The 18,611-nt window shown below is 35.3% G+C and overlaps 3 protein-coding genes across 3 annotated transcripts; all 3 read left to right on the top strand.

Moving 5' to 3' along the window:
• Window positions 1–4: 4 nt before the first annotated feature.
• Window positions 5–586, top strand: LOC133179937 (mucin-3B-like). Its single transcript, XM_061314611.1, has one exon. It carries the CDS (start codon window positions 5–7, stop codon window positions 584–586), a length of 582 nt encoding a protein of 193 aa, XP_061170595.1.
• Window positions 587–740: 154 nt separating this feature from the next.
• On the top strand, window positions 741–3,428 carry LOC133179936 (CS3 fimbrial subunit A-like). The gene is made up of 3 exons (XM_061314610.1): window positions 741–1,122; window positions 2,108–2,451; window positions 3,295–3,428. The coding sequence occupies exons 2-3, from the start codon at window positions 2,151–2,153 to the stop codon at window positions 3,426–3,428; spliced, it is 435 nt and encodes a 144-aa protein (XP_061170594.1). The 5' UTR covers window positions 741–1,122; window positions 2,108–2,150.
• Window positions 3,429–10,909: 7,481 nt separating this feature from the next.
• LOC133179935 (putative nuclease HARBI1) lies at window positions 10,910–12,665 on the top strand. The gene is made up of 3 exons (XM_061314609.1): window positions 10,910–11,336; window positions 12,161–12,273; window positions 12,553–12,665. Exons 1-3 carry the CDS (start codon window positions 10,910–10,912, stop codon window positions 12,604–12,606), a joined length of 594 nt encoding a protein of 197 aa, XP_061170593.1. The 3' UTR covers window positions 12,607–12,665.
• Window positions 12,666–18,611: the final 5,946 nt, after the last annotated feature.

Here is an 18,611-nt window from a genome sequence, read left to right as displayed (position 1 = left end):
CATCATGACCAACACCAACATCATGACCATCACCGACATCATGACCAACACCAACATCATCATCACCCTCATGACCAGCACCATCACCACCATGACCACCAACACCATCATCACCATGACCACCAACACCATCATCACCATGACCACCAACACCATCACCACCAACACCATCATCACCATGATCACCAACACCATCACCACCACCACCATCACCACCATGACCACCAACACCATCATCACCATGACCACCAACACCATCACCACCACCACCATGACCACCAACACCATCACTACCATGACCACCAACACCATCACCACCATGACCACCAACACCATGACCACCAACACCATCACCACCATGACCACCAACACCATCACCACCATGACCACCAACACCATCACCACCATCACCACCAACACCATCACCACCAACACCATCACCACCATCACCACCAACACCATCACCACCAACACCATCACCACCATGACCATGACTTCCATAACCAAGTCCATCTACATGCCCATCATCACGACCATCATTACCATGTTCATCATCACAATCACTTGTCATTCGGGTAATCTGTGACTTTTCTGCAATAGATTTGATTATAAAATATAATGATGATAACCTGACAAGAAAAATCTGAAAGCTAAACTGGAATCACAAAGTATGCGTGTCTGTCTGACCATCTATCTATAGACATATCATCACTGGTGTTTATCCATTGAAAGTGTCAATGTATAGAACATTTTATAAATACAGTTTTGTTTAAAACATAATAATCTTATCATCAAGGTAAAATACATGTTGAATCCTTTAAATTATCTCAAGCCTTTCTTGTGTACTTCATCTGGGAGAAAGTTTTAAAATAACACTCATCGATAAATATTCTTATCAGACAATACATGAAATATATTTTGGTAATCTAGTCTATGTTTAGGTTCTGATTGTAAATTTGCATATTTGTAGAAATACCTTTCTCTTGTCCAATGCCATCATCATCATCACCACCATCATCACCATGCCTTTGACCACCATTATCGTCACCATCATCATCACCAAGTCCATCATCACCACCATCATCACCATGCCCATCATCACCGTCATAATTTGTCATTTGGGTAAACTGTGACTTTACAGATTCTGCATTACATAAGATTAGGCAATCTTTAAAATAATGTCTGTTTGCCCTCTCCCAACTCAGGGTAAGAAATTGGGTCAGTAAGTAGGTGAGAAAATTTTTTTCCCCTAGAAGACTTAAACATACATATGGACAGGATGAACAAATCCAGGAATAAAAAAAATATATATCGTTTCCTAGAGGTAAAAAATAGTTCTAAGTCAAGTCGTCTTTAGTCAGTCGGTTGGGAGAGGGCAAACAAACATTTTTTTAAGAATGGCCTTGTAAGATATATGATGATAATCTGACAAGGAACCTATCTGTACTGGTATTTAACTATTTAATTGATATGTTAATTTATAGGAGATATTAATTGAAACACCTGATAATCATTCTCAAGAAAGTGAAAGAGATATTCAAGTTAATTTTTGTTTTATTTTTTTCGCTCATCTGAGCAGAAGGTTTAAGTTAGCTTATAGGATCAATATTTGTCTGTTGTCTATTGTCGGCATTGTCATTGTAAGCTTTTGAAATTTTCAGCTTCTTCTCCAGAACCATAGGGCCAATTTCAAAATTCAAAATTACCCAAGAAAAAGCCACATCCTCTTTCAAGGGGAGATAATTAAGATTATTAAGATTATATGTTCTAAATTTTGCATGTTCTAAATTTTGCACATGTATATTTAGAAAAAAAATCTGTTGATGAAAAGCAAAAGGCCAAAGTGACTCAGGTAGGCTCTGTGTCCTATTGGTCTTGTTGAATTTTCAAATGTTTTTAATTTAATACCTCTGGTTTGTACATTTCCATTTTCATCTTGAGACCTGTGGGAGCCTTCAGATTTTCCTAAGCCTTTCTTTTGTACTTCATTTAGGGAGACTATTTTGAAAAATTACTCATATATAAATAAGATGATAAATGAAATACATGTATATCTTGATACTTGTGTCTATGCTCTGGTTCTGATTGTAAATTTGCTTATTTGTAGAAATACCTGTCTCTTGTCCAATGCCATCACCATCATCACCACCATGACCATCACCAACACCGTGACCAACACCATCATCTCCACCATGACCATTACCAACACCATCACTAACACTATGACCATCACCAACATCACAAACACCATGACCAACACCATCATCACCAACACCATCATCACCAATACCATCATGACCATCACCACCAGCATGACCATCACCGACACCATGACCATCACCATCATCCCCAACACCATCATCACCATCATCACTATCACCACCAGCATGACCATCACCATCATCACCATGACCATCACCACCATCATTACCATCATCATGTGTCAATCTGGTACTTTGTGACTTTTTAGATCCTTAAACAGATAAGATTTCAAAATATAATGATAATAACCTGACAAGTAATGTCTCGGGGCATAAGTGGAATCAGAAAGTCTGTCTGTCTGACCATCTACCTATGTCTATATACATATCAGTGATGTTTATCTCAAGGGTACACATGAACAGATCTTAACAAACTTATTTCACAGCATCCTTGGGTAAAGAGGAGTTTAAATTGTTAAAATGAAGGGTCAAGCCCCATTCCAAGGGGAGATAATCAAGAAAAGACAAAAGTAGGGTGAGGTCATTAAAAAGCTTCTTCTCAAGAACCACGGGCCAGAAAAGCTGAAATTATGTGGAAGCATCCTTGGGTGGTGTAGATACTAAATTGTTCAAATCCTGAACCCTGGAAGTAGTTTAGGGCCACATTAGGTTTTACAAAAGGGGAAATATAGTGAAGAACAGCAGGGCCAGAGTTACTCAGGTGAGTGTTGTGGCCCATGGGTCTCTTGTTTAAAGGATGTCCTCAAATGAGTTGCCTGGGGGGGGGGGGGGGGTAATTAGTCCTATCAGTGACAGTTCTAGTTGCTAATGCTTTAATTTGTAAGTCATATTGTGACCACAAAGTTATCCTAGTCTAGATAAATGTATATGTCACACATAATGTTACAGAATAAAACAAAATTACAATTGTCAAGAATAAAATTGTAGGTATCACTTAAATCTGACACCTTTTTACAATTTTGGAGCTCTCATGATGACTTAATTGATACATAATATTATACTTATGATATATCCACGCGTAAAAGTACAAAATACAAGTTAATGAATAATAAAGTATGCATATTAATTGTAGGAATACCTGTGTTGCTGGCCTTGTTTGCTGTAGAACCTATCAACTGCTGGGGTGTATGTGATGCCTCCATGACAGATAATCTATTGTACTCTTCCACCGCTCTAATGAAATCTGAAGAAAAGAGGATTTGCTAAATGTGTATTCATTTATGTGTCATTTTTAAGAACAGCTGATAAATTTTGGAGAAAAGGACAAAACTTTAGTTAATGATTTTTGGTCATGTTAATATTTTTAACATTTTAAGGAAATTTTGAGATTTTGAAAATTTGAATTTAGTATTTATGATGATAATTTTGATAACAATCTTTTGACATACCATCATTTTTCACAATTCTGCAAAGTTTTCCCTCTTGAAAAATTCTAATCTTGCAGAGTGGCAGTCTGAGAGCAGAGTCTTCATATTGCTGAATGCACTTCTGCCATTCCCCCTCTAATACTCTTTCTTGATCTTTTCCTGTCATGGAACGGAAGTGACTAAGAGGTGGATAACTTTGAAAGTCTTGCTCGTCTGGACCATCATGAAACATTATGCCATCACTGCAGATAGACCACCAAGTGCTCTCACCACAACTCAGGAAATCAGAGATCCTTTGGCAGTGGGTTTGAAATAAGGTTGGTCTTTTTTGTAGGAAATCCATATCAAATAAGGTGTTCCCTGTCTTTGGAAGACGTTTGGCTTGGTGACTGATGATCGAGTCTTGATGTTTAACATAATCTTTTTTGTTTTCATTCAGCTGTTGTGCATTGTACCTGAGAACTGCATTGTCTATGATTTTACCACATTGTCTGTTAGCTGTGTTGAGAGAGATGTTTCGTAGATCCCCAAATGATCTTTCCTCTTGTTCTGGAATCAGGGAGCGCAGACAAATTAATCTGTAAGTTTCTGGGGTGTGAACTGTTAGGCTGTGGAAATGTGAGCCATAGAATTTTCTGGTAGTCATCTTCTTTGGTATGCTGATAACTGTCCTTGAAAGAATGCTGAATTTGAAGCAGAGATTATACAATCTTAGAATTTTCTTGGTTGTTCTTTGTTGATATGGACTATAGCAGATGGATATTATCTCTACTAAACAGGTGCACAGTTCATAAATATCCTTACTAATTTTATTCTCTGAGAACTTTGAGTGTGAAAACATTGCCAACTTCACTGCAAAAGACGGGCATCAGATCCTTTCAGCTGATTTTTGTCTCCGATGGTGGTAACTGAAAACTGTTCATAATCTTTCTTTGTGTCAGCATCATCAATATGGTGGGGAAGCTCTGTAATTAGGTTCTGCACGATATTCGTAATGTCATGAAGGGGTTCAGCTGGTGGTACTTCGTAAGTTTGGAGTAGGTCTGACACATCTTGACTTGTTGTGAAGAAGGCTGGTGGTCTCTGAATCCCTCTAAGTGTTCTTACCAGCTCTTCCTGCAGTTCACCCTTGCTCTTGTTTACTGTATCACACCCTCTAGCATTGAGTTCTCTTACAATTTCTATTTTTTTTAAATTGGCAAATGGTGATGGTCTCGTTAAGGAAAACTGTTTCCATAACACTCCTTTTCTAAGAATCTCCACTCTTTCCTGAAGTGTTGGAGCTTTACTATTGAACGCACACTCTAGATTCATGTGGTCCTTTGAACAAATGCCACATAAACAACTGAAATTTCCTCCCCTCTGGTGACCAGCTTCAAACTGTCTGGCGGGGCCGTCTCCACTGAAGTATCTTAAAATGTACCGGACGTCACCATCCTGGTTCCGAAGACTCGAGAGGTCATCAACCCTTGCTGGCATGTAGGAAAGCTGGTCAACATCACTGCTAGAAGACTGCCCAAGTACGTAGAGAAATGGCTTTTCTACCATTGCTTGAACATCAGCTGGTGGACGCTCTGGGTACTTCCTCTTGTATTCTTCATCTGTGATGAAGGAGGCAGAGTCGTAAAGTGTGCTTACCATGATGGTGATATAGCTGTGGTTAAGAATATCAGAGTGATCATGCCAGATCTTCAGGTGCCTTGTTTTGCTTTCATCAGTGTCTGTTTCTCTTTGGTATTCCCTGTGAATTTCTGCCATCTGTTCTATGATCTTTTTTAGGGGAATCATTCTCCCATATACAGTGTAATCAACAGTGGCGAGGGTACCTGATGTATCGATTTTGTTTGATTTGAAAGCTTTTGGGGCAATCTGTTCTCCAATGTAGAGGTCTTTGTTTTCTAGTTTTGGTGTACTACTTCTCTTAATTTTCTGGCTGGTTTTGGTGTTGGAATAGAAATAAATTTGTAAATTTTCTGTCGTGATCTTCTTACCCTTTGAACAAAGTCTCTACCACTTACACGCTGATATTGATTAAATTTATCTGTGTTTACACCATTTTGACAAGCAAATGTTTGTAAAACTTGGCCAGCATTTTTTGGAACAAGACCTTTTTTGTTTTTTACATGAAATTTAAACGCTAGGTAGCGCCAGATAACCCGTGATCCTGATGGAAGATTCTGCATATATTTTAAAAAGCCATCTCTGTCGAACGTGTAGTTGTCCATGTTCCCCACATGTTTTTTTGCCTTTTGTAAGCCTTCTTTAATTTTTTTTGACACACGGACAGTTCTCCCCCTTGCTGAATTTGTGGCTTCAAAAAATGTGGACAATCTATCCCTATCAACTTGACTGTAAGACTTCCCTGACGCAAGAAAATTTTGAACCTCACTTTCATTGTTGGTTATGATTTGGTTTATTTTGTTTGTGTTTTCTTGTGTTTGCTTGATTTTTTGTTTGCGTTTCTGCTCACTAGGCAGTTTTTCTGTTAAGTTGTACCTATCAGAAACAACTGATTTCAAGTTTGTTTGAAACTTTTTTTCAAAGATTGGTTCTAAGACATTCAATATTTTGTTGACCCCTGTACTGCTTTTATTTTCAATTTCATTTGCAAGTTCATTAGACATTTGCACGATGTTTTCAGTTGATTCTGTGGCGGACTTGTGAAGTACTGAATAATTTATCAGTTTTGTATTTTCACATGGAGAACAGTCATATATTGTATGACGAAGTTTTTCTTTGTGTGAGAGGGAATCCCATTGTTGCAAAGAAAACTGCACAAGGAAGTCTTTTTTCTGTCCACTTTTGTTACTGTTTTTCCAGTATTTTGGTTGTGTTAAGTAGTTTTGTACGCGTGGTAACTGGCGTACAAATTTATCATAAGGCAAGTGCATCTTGGAATATTTGTTCATAACACTATTATAAAAGCTATATCTAAATGTTGCTGACTTGTTTGAAGACTTAACATTTACAATAGCACTATTATCATTTTCCTTTGATGACCACCATTGAATGCATTCTGGATCTTTTGTACAACGACCAATTATAACTTTCGCAAAGTTACAGAAATTCATGATGACTCTCTCTGTATTGTCAAATACCCCAAATGTTAGAAAATTTCTTTCTTGATCTTCTTGCTTACATTTTTTCAATGTTTTTGAATTTAACTATTTCAAGGTCAGCTTCAGGATATTGCACATCTGCCATGATTGTTCTTAAATTAATCTCCAAAAAAATATTTTAAAATTATTTTGATTTTTGAACATTTTCCAAAAGTTGGAAGCATTCATTTATCGAGTTGTTCTTTTTGGGGGGGTTAAAAACACTACCGAAATATTTTTTTTATTATGATAATAATTTACTTTTTTTTTCCCTCTCATCTTCCAAGTGTTGTTTTTCAGCAAAAATATTGATTGAAAAAAAAGATATGATCTGAATTTTGATCACTTTTCTTCATTTTCTTGCAATTTCAGTGACTTTTATTGTCATAGCCTGTACAAGCATTTTGTATAGAGATTAACTTCATTGATTTTTTGTTAATTTTTATATATTTACAAAATTATGCTCAATTGAATAAAAAAAATTCCTGGTTCATATCTTTGTCATTTATCTTTGATTATTCATAAAATTTCTTGAATATATGTGACTTGCAGCTTGAGTTTTATGTACACGTATGATTCTTTTATGCAATATGAGTGGTGGATCCAAGGTTTAATTTTACCAGCACTTCCATGAATCGTGCCATATTAAAGCCTTTGGGGATAACAAAGACAACAATTTAACTTTATTTCGTTTATTCATTGAAATACATGAGAAAGAAATCGATGGTCTTTGGTAATAAAGCCTGGAAACGCCCACTAAGGCCCCTTCATAGCAGTGCTTGAAATAATAGAGTTTAGCCAAATCTGCAGTTTCAGTCCTGGTTTTCAACCTGAAAACAAGAATATAAATCATTAAAAAGAGTTTAAACTTTTTTTTATTCCAAAGATATTATGAATACATCTTGGAAACGTGTTCTTTCTTTCTAAAGTCGAATTTTGCGCGCTTTGTTAACTTCAAAATAGTGGAATTATCTGCCCTTGATCTCGATCATCAGTGCGTTTTATATGAGCTCATTTGCATAAACAGCAATCCGAATCTGCTAAAACGTAAAAGTTCAACGATATACCTTATATGTATGGACTTATGCTTTATAAATATGTTGAGGGTATGTATTTCTTTACAAGAAAAGTGCTGGGAGCAACTTGTGCATGTCTTACAACAGCATTTTTTCTTGCAAGTAAATGGTAAATACCATGATTATGTATCGGTCGAAGGTTTTTGAAGTTAAAATAGACTGTGTTCTCGAGGATGCTATACTTGCTCCCAGCACTTTTCAGGTTAAGGAATTCTAGGACTTTTAATTAGTAGTAGACATTATTCTCAACACATGTCGTATATCCTTGAACTTTTGTGTTGAAAGAAGGAAGGTATGTTTTGTCTATTTTTGGTATGTCACGTGATAAACAGCTGACGTCAGTAATGTCCTTGTTGAAAAATGATCCGGAGCACTGTTGTAATTGAACCATATATAGATCCTATTTAAGTGATTTTTTATTGCCTTGAAATGTCGTTTAAAAATTATACCGTTTATATGCTGCTGATTTTCCTTTGTTTACACATGGACGTCCTTAACCTAGCTGCGCGGTGCCATTTTTTTTCCGTCAAAGCTAAGAACATACGATTTGTCCGTTAGCTTCATGTCTAGAGATTGACTAAAAATCCCTGGTGGGATTTCGTTAGGTAACTCAGCTACTGTACCTCCAAATGTAGCTAAGCTCTTTTGTGAAGGAACAGCAAAGTTAATAGAAGAATTTGTAGGGACATAGCCACCACGACCAGTAATTTGTACTTCGCCATCTTTTGCTGCAGTCCTCAATCCACCCATAAAACACAAAGCCTTCCCATGGAAAAGTCTATACATTACTTTCCAAAATTTAAGACAATCAGGTGAATATTGCATATTTGCTGTACTTTCAAGTGAGTACCAACGAACAACATCGAGAAAAAGAAGAAGAGAAATATTTGTCAAGGGTAACTTTTCTAGATGAATAAGTCTTAGTAAGCTACAGAATTTCTAGATGAATAAGTCTTAGTAAGCTACAGAAATCCCCAAAGATCCCAGCTTTTGAGAGTTTTTGAAGAACTGAAGGTAATATTTCTTTCATTTCATCTATAATTTTGTCATTTTTATTTTCTTCATCAAGCTTTCTTTTTGATTTCTTTAACTTTCGTTTAGCTTTTAGAGGTGCCTTTCGTATATTGTTGCTACTTAATTGAATACAACTTGGTGGAGTTAAAATACACGTAGAGTCGCTTAAACATGGAGTTTCTGCTTCGCATTTTTGGGATATTTTAGATTTTTTAGGCTTTTGTAGCCACAAATCCGACGATTTCCTCTTTCTAGCTGGAAAAGAAAAAAAAATTCGTTTAGCAGCTGGTGCACAATTTTCAGTTTATAACCGGTGCCTTAATACGAAGAGTTCTAATAGCAACCGTAACTTTTGAGAAATCATATTTTGATTGATTATTCGATAAAAACGCCCTTATAATTTATTTATTTTTTTTTATTTCCATTGCACCAGTATGGATTAACACATTTTCAGACCCAAAAATCGAACAAATTTTGATCTTAAATGAAGGAGCAGCATAAAAACGTTGGTGTATGTGACTTTTGAATCATTATATACTGCGGATATTTTACTATAATCTATATGACTCAAATTGCATTTAGTATCAGTTATAGAAATACCCTACTTGTTTCGTAAACAACGATTTTTTAGAAACTTACTCGATTTTGAGGCACTTTTTCACACATATTCAGCTAGTTCCATGTGGCATCTGTATAATTTATTTCAGCTAGTAGCCGTACAATTTTTTAATAGAAACATTGAACGCGTTTTTTTTCCCCGATAGCAACCGTTTAGGTACTACACCGTGTGTTTTGTTGTTGTTGCTCTGAAGGTTCCTGTGTTTGTTTAAGGGGTTGTTGTAGTAATTAGGATTTTTATTCCTCTCTTCATTTTTCCTTGAAATATTCCTAATTGTACCGAGTATCATCAGTTTCACAGAGAAGTTAACTCCCTTGTAAATGCACATAGTTTATTGTTTAGTTCCAGTGACAGCGATATGATGCGATTTACTGTAAATACATAGAAAACATATGTAGAAGTATTTGATATTACACATAAACCACACACTCTGCGACTGACAAATTAACATCACTCTGATTATTAAATAAATGCTCTATGTTCTTTGTAAACAACATTTTTACAATAAATCTTGCACATATGTACCCTAGTAAATTAGCACATATGAAATTCATACTATCAAATCACACAATTTCAAATGAATAACCGTTACTAGAAATGCTCAAACAAAATACATGATTATCGTAGAGTGCACATGCACCAAATAATTTCATGCAAAATTCACAGCAAATCTTTAACTTTCAATATCACATTATAAATATCAACCTATTATGACATAAATTTTCTACACATAGTCGTCAAATTATAAATCTTTCATGCGAACTTTCTAACGTCACTAAAAATTACACCATAACAGGTGAACATTGAACACCTTTGTAAACATATAATTGAGAACAATTATGCACGTAAAAATTTCTTATGAAACGATATAAAATTAGATTTTATGTTTAACTTACCAACTTAGAAGTTTTCTCTCGCAGGAAAATTGAAGACAAACATGATATTCAGCACAGTGACTAGTAAACACTGGTAAACAATTTCTGAACTTGTAAAACGCTCGTGCACCCGCGAAAATTGTAATATTGGAACCAAATCCAGAAAAATCTAACATTCAAACTAAATCCGGAAAAATGTTTTGTATAATGTTAAATTTCTGTAACAATCCAGCCCCCTATTGTGGAACATTATGTGACACAATTACGTACAAAAGTTTCAATAAGAGTACTAAAAAATAGTACAAAAGTTTCTAACAATACATGAAAATAATTTCACAATCAAGGTTCAACCATTTCCAGAACGAGACAAAGTTTATCTATTGGACGCGTCAAAATTTTTGTTGCGGTCTTTACTTTAACTTGTCGTAACAGTCCAAAACGATCAGGGTCCGCCGTCATAAAACATACTTAAGTCTGAGAATCTTCTCAAGTTTGGGAATATTCTCAAATCCTAAATTCTCAGACTCAGCGGCCGTCATAAAAAAGTTGAGTAAAATAAAAATTCTCAAACTCTGTTTTATTCTCAAATATTTGAGTTTACTATAAAGCAAACTTAAGTACATTCTCAAGCATTAAAAATGGCTGCCATGTTCCAACGTCGACATCGAAGGAGACAGAATCTGCTTGTTTTGAGGCGACCACGAGTATTTCGTGACCTAAGCAATCCTTTGGAGAGTCTAGAGGAGGAAGAGATTTTCCAGAGATATCGTTTTTCTCCGGGTAGCATACTTTATATTGTAAATAGTGTCAGTGACAATCTTCAAGCAGATACTGCCAGGAACCGACCCATTCCTCCACTGATCCAGGTTCTACTGTTTCTCCGTTTCCTGGCTACAGGGGCACACTTAAGACTTATTGGAGACAGTCTTAACGTTTCAGAATGTACGACTGGAAGGGCTGTTAAAGCGATAGCAAGGGCCATCATTGAAGTTTTTATCAATCTGATAAAATTTCCCGTCGGTGAAATAGCGACCAAAGTCAAGGAAGTATTCAGAAGAATTGCGGGTAAGACCTATAATTTGGAGAAGAAAAAAACCCACTGCAAGAATCGTTCTTTGCTTTTAGTGAGATATGTGTAAATCTTTAAATACACTACATGACTGAAAGATTATTCAAAACAATTAAGTCAATAAATACACTCGAGAGAATACTTACTTTTCTGTAAATTTATGAAAAATCCCCTTACAATAAATTGCATTTTACGGAAGATAGGAAGAGTTCCACTAAGGGCCACAACTGTATTTAGTGCAATAGTGTAATTGGGTGGTGGATCCAACACAAACTTTCAAAGCAAAGCTGTTCTGTTTGTTATTTGTAAACATTGACAATAAAATGTAATGATATTAAAGCTAAGTATATAAACAATACTTAGTGGAAAATGCATACTAATTTAAATTCTTGTAGCACATTTGAAAGAATTACTATTGTTTATTTATTTCCTTTCTCTATCACTTTTTCTTTCAAATAATTATTGTTTTTCTTATTTCCATTTTCATATCCTCTTTATGTTTTTACTGCTATGTTAGAAAAAAAGCAAGTTAAATGATTGTGGGCTGTTTTTTTTTTTGTAAGAAAATTATCAATAATGGCAATTAAAAAAAAAAATGATAACAAAAAATGAAATAAATATTTTTATTAATTAAATTACTTTGATATGTGAATTTCAAATGAGTTTAAGGTATTGTTTAAAAAAATACAGAGATGTTTTGGGTTGTTCTTGCTAGAAATAAGTATACGTGTGATTTGTTTTCTAATATTCAGAAATGCAACCTTCAAACCTTTAATGCCCTCATATAATTAAAGCTGAACAATAATGATTTCATTGACAGGTTTTCCCAAAGTTGTGGGTTGTATTGACGGAACCCAGATAAGAATTCAAACTCCTTCACTGAATGAACCTGATTATGTGAACAGGAAGGGATTCCATAGCCTCAATGTTCAGGTATTTAAAAAAAAAAATATTTAAAAGGATTTAACTTCTGATTTTTTATATAGTAGAACATATATTAAGTTGGTTTGACCATAATATTTCATTGTAGAAGCTCACTTTCATTGGCATTATGAATAGTACATGAGACCTTTTAAATTTAATAAGGGATGTCAGCTACAGCTATGTTTCAAAAATTCATCATAAAAAGGAAATTGGAATGATAAATAATTATTAACATAATATATTATACATTTTAAAATATATGTTTAAAAAACATATGTATTTCTTTAGATGGTATGTAGTCCCACTTTCAAGGTGACCTCACTTTGTGCCAGGTGGCCTTGATCATGTCACGATTCGAGAATTTGGAGAAATTCACACCTTTGCCAACAGTTTGAAAATGGTACTTCTTTAAATTATATAATGTAACTATATGTAATATGTTTCTCCATATGAATCCTTTTCCTGAATTGCATTGACTATGTTCTAGCTTGACTTAAGCATGCATTTATACCCTCTTTTAATATTCCGGGTTACATGATGGGATTCTGCTGGGAGATTCTGGGTACCCCCTTACAAGATACCTCATGACACCCTATTTAGCACCGGCGACACGGTCTGAGGAGAGGTATAATGCCAGTCTATGTAGACCCGTGTCTTGATTGAGCAGACCTTTGGCATCATGAAGAGGAGATTCCAAGCTCTCCAAATCGGGTTCAGGGTGTCCCCAGACCAAGCAGTACATATATATTATTATAACAGTAACTTGATCCGAAGAGCCGTATCACGTCAAGTTGATAAGCGCGGATCATCAGATCAAACGAGACCGAAGCGTCGAGTTTGATCTGATGATCCGCGCCTGTCAACGAGACGTGATACGGCCCTTCGGATCAAGTTACTGTTATAATGATAAATTTATTATATACCCCTTACAACTAGTAAAATATAATAAAAGGGAACTTTTTGGATCAATTACATAACTTTTATCCATTAAACAAACCATTTCGTCAAGGAACTTTTTGATGCGCCAGAATAAAAACGTCATTTATCTGCGTATTACGTCATCAGTTTCAGAGAGGGGTGATATGGATTCAGAAAACCACAGTGTGGTGATCCGGAACGTCGGATCACACCGTCACGTGATTGCATAAATTCAACAGTAAAACTGAATGAAAACAGTTAGGTATATAATAAAGTTTATTACAGCCTGTGTGATACTCCATAATCTGGGAATTGACAGAGGAGATATCTGTGTGCAGCAGAATTTAACAAACATTGATGTTGCCGCCTGCATCCAGCAAAATATACAGGAACCTGGACAAGTCCGCAATGATGGAGTATTAAAGAGAGCAGCAATTACACAAGGATTTTTCTAAAAAGAAATTTTAATGCAAACTGTAGATCTAATGTCCCCAGTTTAAATGAGATTTTCTAGAACATATACAATTAAGCCAAGTCAGAGAAAATGTTCATTTATTTAAATTTATTAACTTAATTTTTCATGAAAAGAGGTCCAGTTTTGCGCTCTCTCTTTCTTCCAATGTATTTTATTTCAAAAGTTTTAAGGTCCATGAGCCACAATGCTCACATGATTCACATTGGCCTTGCTAAGATCCAAACTAACTTGAATCTGCACTACTTGATATATCAAAACCAGAAGTCTGATTAGACTGTAGCTCTACTGGATAGCATAGTCTACTTGTGTACAAAGTCTTATTGAAATCAGAATTAAACTGTAAGAAGAATATCAATTTGAAAAAAAAAATTCATATAAATTTCTATTTTGGTAACCATGACAACACCCAGCTAAGGACAGACAGCTAGACAGACGATGGACAACAGTGATCAGAAAAGTTTGTTTAAACTTTTGGTTCATATGAGTTAAAGGTGAAATAAAAGCATATTTAAAGTTCTGATGAAATATGGACCAACAATTCAGGATATGTTGTTTGAATGTCTAACAGAAGCCTCTGCTTCTTCAGGATGAGGACCTCCTTCTGAATGTTCAGGACTTCCCTCTCTTGTTTCACCTTTAGGATCTCCTCCTCTAATCTTTCATTGATTGGGTTCACCTGTTTGATTAAATTACAAATGCATTAAATCTAAAACTAAAGTGTTTTTTTTAATCCTTTGTTTTTGATCAATTGGCTTTACATATTACATGTACATTAACATTTTTTTTCATCTTCTTTGTTGATCATTTAGAAATGATTCAATAGATAAGTGTTCCATTGCTGAAAAAAATCACTTGAATACTGCTTTGTGCTATTTCAATTTGTGTTTTAAATCTTTGGCTAATTATCAGCAGATTGAAAAGAAGTTATACAATTTAGATTTTTTAAAATTAAAAAAATGCTATATCATACTGAAATACATATTGGACTGTCTTTATTGAACTACATTTATTTTTAATACATATTATAATCAAATACATGTATTAAATATAATCTATGTAATTTAACATTTTTTTCTTTTTTATTTGATATGAGAGAGAGAAGGGCTACATTTTGCTGACAAACCTTTCTTTTCCTTTCTCTTATGTCTAGCAGATGATTTTTAAGTCACCTGAGTTTACTCAGGTGACCTATTGCTATCTGTTTTCGTCCGTCGGCGTGCGTCGTCCGTCGTGCGTTAACATTTGAACATTTTCAACTTCTTCTATGGAACCACTGAATTAATTTCAACCAAATTTGGCATATAGCATCTGTGGGTGCAGGGGAGTAAGAATTGTGAAATTCATGACCCCTACCCCCCTGGGGCCTGAGGGGTGGGACTAAAACTATCAAAATTAATGTAATCTTTAAAAATCTTCTTCTTTACTCCTGGACATCAAGCAGTCAAACTGTTGGCATGGTTGTAATAAGCATCGAGTTCTCTACCAAAATTGTGAAATTCATGGCCCCAGGGTCAGGGGTTCTGGTGCTAGGGTGGGGCTATATAGATCATATAGTGAAAGTGCATTATTTCTTTGAAAATCTTCTTCTCTGCTCCTGGGTATTAAATAAACTTACTAAGTATATAGTTATGAAGAGGAAGAGAGCCTCTTCAAAAATTGTGAATTTCATGGCCCCAGGGTCAGGGGTTCTGGTGTTAGGGCGGGGCTCTACTGATTATATAGTGAAAATGCATTAATTCTTTGAAAATCTTCTTCTCTGCTCCTGGGTATTAAAGTAACTAAGTACATAGTTATGATAAGCAAGAGTGCCTCTTCCAAAGTTGTGAATTTCATGGCCCCAGGGTCAGGGGTTCTGGTGTTAGGGCGGGGCTCTACTGATTATATAGTGAAAATGCATTAATTCTTTGAAAATCTTCTTCTCTGCTCCTGGGTATTAAAGTAACTAAGTACATAGTTATGATGAGCAAGAGTGCCTCTTCCAAAGTTGTGAATTTCATGGCCCCAGGGTCAGGGGTTCTGGTGTTAGGGCGGGGCTGTACTGATTATATAGTGAAAATTCATTAATTCTTTGAAAATCTTCTCTGCTCCTGGGTATTAAATAAACTAAGAACATAGTTATGGTGAGCATGGTTGCCTCTCCATAAATTGTGAATTTCATGGCCCCTGGGTAAGGGGTTCTGGTGTTAGGGTTGGGCTCTACTGATTACATTGTAAAAAATGCAATAATTCTTTGACAATCTTCTCCTTTTCTCCTGTGTATTAAGCCAATGAACTATGAGTAAAGTAATGATGAGTAAGTGTGCCTCTTCAAAATTGTGAAATTCATGGCCCCAGAATCAGGGGTTCTGTTGTTAGGGCAGGGCTCTGTTGAATATATTGTGAAAAAGCATTATTTCTTTAAAAAATTTCTTCTTTGCTCCTGGGTATTCAGCAAACAAACTGAATGCACAGTTATGATGAGAAAGGATGCCTCTTCCAAAATTGTTAATTTCATGGCCCCTGGGTCAGGGGTTCTGGTGTTAGAGCCTGTAATGATTACATTGTAAAAAATGCAACAATTCTTTGACCATCTTCTCCTTTTCTCCTGGGTATTAAGCTGATGATTTAAGAGTATAGTTATGATATGTAATGGTGCCTCTTCCAAAATTGTAAATTTTATGTCTCCTGGGTCAAGGTTCTGGTGTTAGGGCAGCGCTCTGGTGTTATGGCAGGGCTCATGGCAAAGTTGATACATGATACTCAGGTGACCTATAAGGCCCGTGGGCCTCTTGTTCTGCATCTTGTCTTTCTTGCAATTGGATGTTAGATGAAGAATCTAAATCTGCAAAATTATTTGTCAAATGAATCCTTGTTTTGAGAATTGAAGCTTGAACTGCATAGGAGGATTTTGTTTATTTCTGTCTTCTCATGATTAAGAATTTGACAGATAAACATTCACTGAACTAATAATCAACATCAGTTTGCATTGTCATGTTAATATTTTGTCCTAATTTTTCAGTCCATACACATAATATTTACATAATTAAGGACAAATCATTACCTTGTGCATTTATCCCTGCATTTTCTTCCTGGGCATGTTCAGGGACTGTGATGGCACTGACTGTTGGAGCTGGAAAAGTAACAAAAATACTGATTATAACAAAAATCTTACCATAATTGAAGAAACAAACAAATTTAAATCATATATGGTACCAGTCCTTATAATTAGTGTCTAAATCTAGCTTTGGCAATTGAATATATAGATCTTCATAATTAGAAATATTTATCAAAATTTACTTGATGAATTAGAGCTGTAATTACAAGGAACATAAATAATAGTATATATAATGCACCACAAACTATACCATCAGTATCCATCCCTCCCTCGAGGCCATGGAGGTTGGGTTCCTTTTCAGACAAGGAATGTTTCCTCCCCTTGAGCCAGTGGGGGTAGAGGAAGCCCTCCTCCAGTTTTAGGCCTCTTTAGGCCGTCCAACTTCTCCTTGCCTGTAATTCATTGAAAAAAATTCTACACACAAAGGTGAAGATGTCATCAGTTTTTTTTAAAGGAACATTGGATGAGATAAATATACATATTTTTTATTGTGTATTTGCTTGAAGTTACTGTACTTTTAATTGTCATTTTTCTTTCTCTTTACAATTATAAAAAATTAATAATAATAATTATTTCTCTGCTAAAAAGTATAGAAAGATAACAGACTTTACTTCTAGCTTTGATGTTATAATATTTTTTCTTTATTTCCTCCCAACTCCGCTTTCTGGTGTCAAATTGTCTGCAAATATTATAACATTACTAAAATATTTGATCCAGTCCCATTTTCATGTTTATCTGAGTGTGGACCTAAAAATAGAAATAACTTAAGAATGGAAATTCCCATTTTCCATTTTCTAGTCTCATTGGGAAAGGCATGTAACGTGATCGTATTTTAGCTGCCGTTATTTTCTACAGTTGATTGAACAGTTAGCGATGATCGATTTACAAAATATAATATGCAAATGAAAGTATATGTACCATATGTTTCATGTAGTGAAAAGTATGTATATTCATAACCCGTTTTCGATAGTCTAAAGCTGAAAATTGATAATTATATTTAAAATATGAATTAGATCAATGAATCTACATTAAACAAACTACTTACGAGTTCTGCTAGATTCCTGGTTTTCACCCAGGCGGCCCGGGTTCGATTCCCGGCATCGGAACCAAAGTGTAACAGAGTTAAAAGTGGCTATGTGTTGTAAATAGTGAGGCCACGCTCCTACTAGTACTAGCTAGCGGGTTAACCCTTTAGCTCAGTCGGTAGAGCGTTGGATTTTAAATCTGAGGGTTGTAGGTTCGAGCCACAGTGTGGACCCCCCTAGCTAATCGGTCATACATTATTCTATGGGACTTTGAAAATTTTTAATTTGCAATTTCTTGGGACACAGCATCCTTTTTTCAAAAGTGTGTCCTATTTTGAGGAAGCGGGATGTAGGTTTCAACTTCTCACATTACCAAATTTAATTCCTACATCAGAAGACTTGTAAAGGTTTGGGCCGTGGATATCGGCCTGGGTAGCTTAGTCGGCTTATTTCCTGATACAGACTGAACTACAGCGTTTGGATTGAGGGGAGCTTTAGTAGCAATGCCCAATGATTTTTAAGGAGTCAAATAATTGTCAGTTTTTTATGTTTGTTGCGTAAAGTATGACCCACTGATTCCATATCAGCAATCATTTCTCAAATCGGGTGAAAATTAAGTCTTGTATGAATGTTTAAAAAATGCAGAATTCATACAGAGTTATCTATCTTTCTGAGGAAAATGATTAGAAAGTGTACATTGGCCAATAAAAAGCAGATAATACAGGAATGCAAGATCAAAATATTTTTAGAATATAACCTAGGTATCAGTTATTGAATTTTATCTTAAATTTCACAATATTCTTGTGCCGTTGTTGAAACACAGAAGAATATATTG

The sequence above is a fragment of the Saccostrea echinata genome, unplaced genomic scaffold, assembly GCF_033153115.1.
Source record: "Saccostrea echinata isolate AGI-Se365-2 ecotype Australia unplaced genomic scaffold, CSIRO_AGI_Sech_v1 ptg000005l, whole genome shotgun sequence".
NCBI lineage: Eukaryota > Metazoa > Mollusca > Bivalvia > Ostreida > Ostreidae > Saccostrea > Saccostrea echinata.
This window is presented reverse-complemented; position numbering and strand designations above follow the sequence as displayed.